At 33.9% G+C, this 7,336-nt stretch overlaps 2 protein-coding genes across 2 annotated transcripts; one reads left to right on the top strand and one right to left on the bottom strand.

The window, feature by feature from the left end:
- Positions 1-581: 581 nt before the first annotated feature.
- LOC111999876 (adenine nucleotide transporter BT1, chloroplastic/mitochondrial) lies at positions 582-1,416 on the top strand (the record flags this gene model as incomplete). Its single annotated transcript, XM_024031989.2, is given in 3 exon segments — positions 582-743; positions 822-1,101; positions 1,104-1,416. Coding segments are annotated over 3 exon segments (633 nt in total), but the record flags the coding sequence as incomplete, so codon positions are not given.
- Positions 1,417-3,193: 1,777 nt separating this feature from the next.
- On the bottom strand, positions 3,194-4,258 carry LOC112005187 (adenine nucleotide transporter BT1, chloroplastic/mitochondrial-like; the record flags this gene model as incomplete). Its single annotated transcript, XM_024037439.2, is given in 1 exon segment — positions 3,194-4,258. A coding segment is annotated over 1 exon segment (561 nt), but the record flags the coding sequence as incomplete, so codon positions are not given.
- Between the last annotated feature and the right edge of the window lie 3,078 nt (positions 4,259-7,336).

Raw genomic sequence — 7,336 nt, 5'->3', positions numbered from 1 at the left:
CATTCTGAAAAATCAATTCTCCTAATTTATAGTGTGGTGCTTTTGGCAGGACATCACACGGTCCTCAAGAACAAGCTTGGATTGTTCAGTGAAAACTGTTAATTTCTTTTTGTATGGTAAACATCATTTTCAATCTAAAGAAGATGATTGCATAGTGCACTTCTGAGGGTAGAAACCATGGGTGGTTGCAGTTGAACACTGACACACCTCCTAGAAGCATAAGTTTTTCAATTACTATTACTATTAGTTATTTTACCATTACTATTAGTTTTTCAATTAATAACAGCCTGTTGTACCTGTTCCCCCAACACCCCCCCCCCCCCCCCCTGGGGGGGGGGGGGGGGCGGGCAGGCGTTCTCCCCTTTTTTCTCTTATTTCTGAATTGGTATTTCCTGGATTTGTTGAGTGAAAACCAATTGTAAATAGTACATCCTTCTGTGGTACTTTAGTAATCTGATTGGGAAACGTAAATTAGGACTTAAACCTGCCCCTATATATGAATATGAAGGGTATGATAAATTTCCAAAGACGTTATTTTTTTCCTCTATATCTAAATGTTTGTTGTACTCTCTGTTTGCCAGCTTTTTGCTTATGATACAGTCAACAAGAACTTGTCACCCAAACCTGGGGAACAGCGCAAACTGCCAATTCCTGCATCATTAGTTGCTGGAGCCTGTGCTGGAGTTAGCTCAACTATATGCACATATCCTCTTGAGTTACTCAAGACCCGACTGACCATAGAGGTACACAGATCTAAACTAGAAATTGTTTTTCTATGTCCAGTATGAATGTAGTTGTTAATTTTGTGGTCTGTTCTGCAGAGGGGTGTTTACAATGGTCTATTTGATGCATTTTTAAAAATAGTGAGAGAAGAGGGGCCTGCAGAGCTGTACAGAGGCCTTACACCTAGTCTTATCGGGGTAATTCCATATGCTGCCACCAATTACTATGCCTATGACACACTAAGGAAAGCCTATCGTAAAATTTTCAAGCAAGAGAAGATTGGCAACATTGAAACCCTTTTAATTGGGTCAGCTGCTGGGGCTATTTCGAGTAGCGCAACTTTCCCACTTGAGGTGGCTCGCAAGCACATGCAGGTAGGGCTCTCAGTGGAAGACAGGTCTACAAGAATGTGCTCCATGCACTTGCAAGCATACTTGAGCAAGAAGGGATCCAAGGTTTATATAGAGGGCTTGGTCCTAGCTGCATGAAACTGGTTCCTGCCGCAGGGATTTCTTTCATGTGCTACGAAGCATGCAAGAGGATACTGGTAGAGGATAATGAGGAAGCATAGGAGTTTTTCTGAAAGTAGCGAAAATTCTCACTTTATTTCTCTCTTGGAACAAAGGGGGAAGAGAAGAACCGAGACAGGATTTTTTTTTTTTTTACTTACACTGGGTTAAGTTATCTGTGTTTTTATTTTTCTCCAATTGGTTTTGTTTGCTACTCAGTTCAGGGAGCCTTGTTTGTGTGAGGTTAGAACTGATGTTTTTGGAAGTCATTTTAAATGGAATTGGGTTTCCTTTTCAGAGGTTACAATTGAAAATTATATAAATTTTAGTTAAAAGAATGTTATGTTAGACTGAAATGGCTGAGGGGAAGCTGCGTTCAATTTTGTCACCCTGGACCCAATTTCTTCCAGCGTTGTCATGGACGTTTCTTCTAATTACGCAACTATATTCTTTTGATCTCTCTCTCACATCATCAGGTACCTTCAACATTTTCAGACTAATATACTGTTAAAGGCTAAAATTTTCCAGTTGCTTTCCTCAGCTTTTTAACCATAAAAATTGGAGGTTCGTTATTAGGCACTAACAGCAAATCGAGGAGAGTAGCCATTTCCACAAGACTATATGACATCAATACTAATACTAAGGAGATTATGCCTCGTCAAACCTTGCAAAAAAAAAAAAAAAAAAAAAAAAAATCCAATGGTAAAAAAAAAAGCTAGTGGCGAAGGAAAAGAAGTTATAATATTCAAAAGAATCTTTGTTTTTAATGGAAAAACTCCATTTAGTCTAAAAAATCATGTTGATATTGATTTTTATGAGTATTACTCTTGATACTTGGTTGTGTTTTTGACACGGGATCATCGCACTTTTTATAGTTAACAATCGGAGTGCAAAAATTGCACAATGATATAGGATCAACTTTGCACTTGATTTTGAGAAGAATTTTAGATAAACAACTCTACCAACTTCTTACCTTGTATGCATAATTAGACCTTTTTATTTAATTAATAATTTAATTTTTTTGAATTTTTATGTTTTGTTGGTCATAATATTAGTAATGGGTCCCTTGTTTGTTGTTATTAGGGGAATAAAGACTTAAGTTATATTGGCGGGGTGTCTACAATGAACATAACATTGCATAGGCATACTACTAGTCTTTTTTTTTTTTTTTTTTGTCCATACTACTTCTTTATTATTTAATGAGAGTCTTGTAGGTAAACTAACATTTCTTAATATTTCCAACTAAGATGTTTAAGGTTCAAATCCCATATTTTTCAATTACCGAATTATATAATAAAAATCACTATATCATCTTTCATTAATAACTTACTAAATAGTTGTGAAAAGATTTATGAGAAAAGTTGTGGTTCTTTCTAAAAAGAAAAAAAAAGAAGAGTTATGGTTTCTTGACTTATATTTATTTTTTGAGAAAAAACTAATTTATTAATATCCAAATTCAACATTGGATAAATATAATTGTACTTTTACATAATTTTAGATTTATTTGAACAAAAAAATAAGTTTAATAAAAATGCTTGACTCTTTTTTCCTAAAATAAAATATAAAAATCCAATCCTACATCATAAATATCGTTCCCAAATAAAACAAGCAACCTTGTTCCTTATTCTGTCTCTTCTGTTCTAAAAAACCCAATTAGTTCATGTTCTTCTTAACCTTGGACATGGCCACAATATCTGACGGTCTCCTTCCTGAAATCCATTCACGTTTGCCATTCAAACCTTTGTTCCAGTTCAAGTGCGTAAGTAAGCGTTTTTATCAAATCATCACTTCCATTAGCTCTGATCCCAAGATATTGGCTCTTGAGTTCGTCCGTGGTTTATTTCACTTTTCGTATCATAGTCCTTAGAACATAAGGTACCATTTCCTCTCAAAAAAAAAAAAAAAAACACCATTGTAAAACATAGCTCTAAAATTGAAAGGTACCCAATTAGAATCAGTACCTCTATGGCCTTGCTAGGCGCAACCCGAATGACATTAACCAAATTACCCCTAAACAAGCCCTGCCACCCATCAGTCTTTATAATATCATTGAACACCTCAGTAGTAGAATGTCCACTACTCCCCACCATCAAATGAGTCCTTATAGTCTCCAATGGCGCCACGGCGGTCCTCGATACTGCCCCAGCTATAGCGCCACTTATCAACCGCCTAAGTGAAGGGTTTGACACCTTAACTTTCAATTTAAGGCCACCCTTCTTCTTATTCTTCTCAACCTCCACCACCTCTTCCTTGACAATCCGAAATCCTTCAATGGATGACATGTACTTGGCGTACATATCACTGTGCGGCACTTTCACGCCGCCATTGTCTCGGGAATCTGATGGATTCGGCGAAACGCCGAAACCCATTCCGACCTGACCAACGCTGGCAAATAAGCCTCCTGGGTGAAAGTAAGTAGACCCATCTTGGAGATTCCATGGACTTGGAGAACCCAAATCACAAACAGAGAAAAACCCATCTCGTCTATCATCAAACAGTTGGATTCCTTTCTTCCTACCCATTTATAATCAGAAAATTGTTGGTTTGCTTTGCCTTTTTTGTTTGGGGTTTTAGTAACCAACAACAGCAGCTAAAGCCATTGTTTTCATGAGCTTAAGCGTTTGCTGGGAGGGAAAGATTCGATTTTGGCCAAATGGGTATTCGAAAATTCCATTTTTTTTTTTCTCAATTTTGAGAGAGAAATTGATATAAACAAAAAGAGAATAACGCAATGAAAGAGGGTTTTTGAAGAAATGGGTTATGTTATTGGTTTGGAGACAAAGAAAAAGAGAGAAAGGGAGTGTGAGATGGAAGGGAAATCAAAGTCTCAGGTCGGAGGAAAAACTAGAACAGACAAGTAGAGAGAGAGAGAGGGTAGGTAAGTGATGAAACCTCTGTGTGTCTCTCTCTCTCTCTCTCTGTTTCTGTTTTAATGTTATTAGGTTTTTATATATTATTATAGCCTATAGAAGGAGAGTGTTGTTTTAGGTTGCTTTTAACTTTGCTTTGTTTTTCCTGTCTCTCTTGGGTGGGTGGGTGGGTGCCTGGGTGGGTGGGGGGAGGGGGGGAAGANTGGGTGGGGGGAGGGGGGAAGAAGGCAGGGGTGGGGGAGGGGGAGTTAGGTTGTTGTGGTTATTGTGGAATGAAGCAAAGGAATATATTGTCACTATTTACAAATAAAAATCACACAAGATTTCAGTATAGGATTGTATAATTTGTATTGTATTGTATATTTTTATTCAACATGATAATACATATTTGAAGCCAAAAAAACATGACAATACATGGGTTTCTTTTTTTTTTTTTTGATTTTGCAATTTGACTTCACTCATTAGTCTAACAAGTTGTTGTTAGACTAGACACTAGACACGTTACAATAAATAAAAATATTCATGAGTTTTTTTTTTTTTTTTCCTTCTCTTTCTCTTACAAAATTTAGACTACAAACTTGACACTTTATTTTCATATTTGCAAATTTCTTTTCTATGCTATAAGTTAAGTATTAAATGACTATATAATAATTATTATTTTTGTTATAACTCCAAAATTCTTGAGTGCCAAGAAGAAATATAACAAATAATTTATTGAAATAGAAAAATAAGAAGAAATAGTAAATTTTGGGGATAGAGATGTTAATGAAGATACGATTTATATTGTTTCTCAAAAGAAAAGATACGATTTAAAAAGATTATGAAATTGATGATAACATTAATTTGGACTATGGAGATTTCGTTGATTAGGTAAACTAATGAATAAAATATTATTATTTTAGTTCATATTACATATATCATATATTATCACTTTTCAGCTTGACCCTTTTGAAGGTAGATATAATAAATATATTTTATTTTGATATATTTAGTTAGTTTCGTTAAATATTATTACATAATTGATTAAGTTAGTCATTAATTAAATATATTTCAAATTTCTAATAAGTATATCTTTTTATATATGTAATTATGTGTGTATATATATATATTTTAATTTTATAAAGTCTACGCTATCTTACTATATATGATATGATATAATTTTAAAGAGAAATGCTATATTCACAATATTTTCACAACAAATCATAAGTGGCAAGTTGTTAGTTGTTGTTATGAGTAGACAAAAAAGTAATTTAAATTGTGAATTCAAATTAAAACTAATAACAACTTATCACATATGATTTGTCGTGAAAGTGTTGTAAACGTAGCATCTCTCTATTTTAAAATGTCAATACACGTTTTTGACAATTATAGATGTTACTGCAATTTTTTTTTTTTTTGGGAAATTTGGTCGTAAATTTCTTTATTTGGAAGGAAGCTATTGGTTTGCAATGCAGATACAAACCATTTCTGCATTTTTCCTTCCCAGATGTCTCATAGACATGATTTGAGACTAGATCCAGACTACAAACTGGCCAAAGCTGTCCTACCAAAAGTTTACCCAAGGTTCATTTTTTCTGTAATAATAATTAATTATTTTTAAATTTTAAATGTTACTTCCTGGTTGACTTTTTTTCTGATTATAAGAAGAATTGACAAAATTGATATGTAATTATATGAGTTTGATGACAACATTGATATTTTAGTACAGAAAAGTAAAGATTATTAGATTGATAAAATTTAATGTTCTCTTCATTTCTACTTTCAAGTAATTGCCTACTTAGTTTTGTAACGGTAAGACGGAGTGGGAAATAAATATTTTCATCTTGAATTTGTCAAGAAAATGAGGGAAAAGAAATAGCAAAACTAAATTTTCTTCTTTCTTTATTTTTAAAAACTTTGTTAAGGACATAATTTTTTTTCTACAATTTGCTGAGATGATAAGTTGTGAATGATGGATAGTCAATGGGTTCTAGTTAGCTTAACTAGTAAGGTATTTTGAGATTTGGAGCTCAAACTCTACCTACACTAAAAATGAGTTGGTATTTTAATCTAATAATAAAAATAAATCATTATAGATCTGATGCCATGGATAAAAATTTTATTGTATCTAAATTATTAAAAAAAAAAAAAAAAAAAAGAAGAAGAAGGAGAAGAGGTTTAGACAATTACATTTACTTTTTTTTTTTTTTTTAGAATACTAAGTGATGCTGAACAAAATCAGTAGGCTGAACACTTCGGCTTCGATGGGTTGATAGTTGTAGCGAAGGCCTACAATGATGAACATGCTATCAAAGGAGACCGAGGTGGACAGGACAAATACCCTCTGATGACTAAATTAGTTTCTCACAAGAATGGAGTTCCAACTTTTTAGGAGTAAAATATCATAATACACTTCCCTTTGTTTGATTCAAACCGGTCCTTATATAGAGAACCTCGGAGCGGTTTTTGGTTTAGTAACTTCTCCAAGATTTGTGGAAATTAGGGATTCTAGATATAACTTTCTCAACAGCTATAGAAGTTGCAACTGCTAGTGAAAGTTAAGTACTTAGGAGAAATTGGTGGCAGTGGACACAGGTTGATTAACCACTCCAAGACTTTGTGGTTCGAATCCTCTACACACGTGAGGTAATTTATACTTGAGGATGTCCTAAGTGTTATGTGGTCATTCGTGTGCTTTGCCCATGAACGACCTTTTGTTCATAGACTAATGTTGTGTGGTCGTCCATGCATTTTGCACATGGACAACTCTTTCATCCAAACGGTCTGTGGTCATTTGGTCAATTGATGCCCATGGACGATTCCTCTGGACGAACCAGAGATGTGATTTTTGCTATCCCATCACTAAGTATTTTAACACACACAGATACGAGGAGAGGAGAAAATCTTAAAGAAACTGATAGTGGTATATATCCAAAATGGTTTAACTCTTGGATACACAACACAAGTTTTAAACTTCTTTAACTCACACTCATTTTTTAATGTGGGATTTACGCTGTTTTTTCTATTTGAGAATACTAAGTGTTTTAACACACACACATACAGGAAGATGGAAGAAAGTCTTAAAGAAACTGACAGTGGTGTAGATCCAAAATTGTCTAACTCTTAAATACATAGCACAGACCTTAAATAGACCTTCTATTGACATCACTTTTATTTTTCACAACTCATAACTCACCACTTAAATAAGTCATAGTAATTTATTCTATTTTATTAAAACTTGAAAAATAATTTGAC

The sequence above is a fragment of the Quercus suber genome, unplaced genomic scaffold (assembly GCF_002906115.3).
Source record: "Quercus suber isolate HL8 unplaced genomic scaffold, Cork oak 2.0 scaffold_523, whole genome shotgun sequence".
Lineage (NCBI taxonomy): Eukaryota > Viridiplantae > Streptophyta > Magnoliopsida > Fagales > Fagaceae > Quercus > Quercus suber.
The sequence above is the reverse complement of the archived record's forward strand: the minus strand, read 5'-3'. Positions and strand labels throughout refer to the sequence as shown.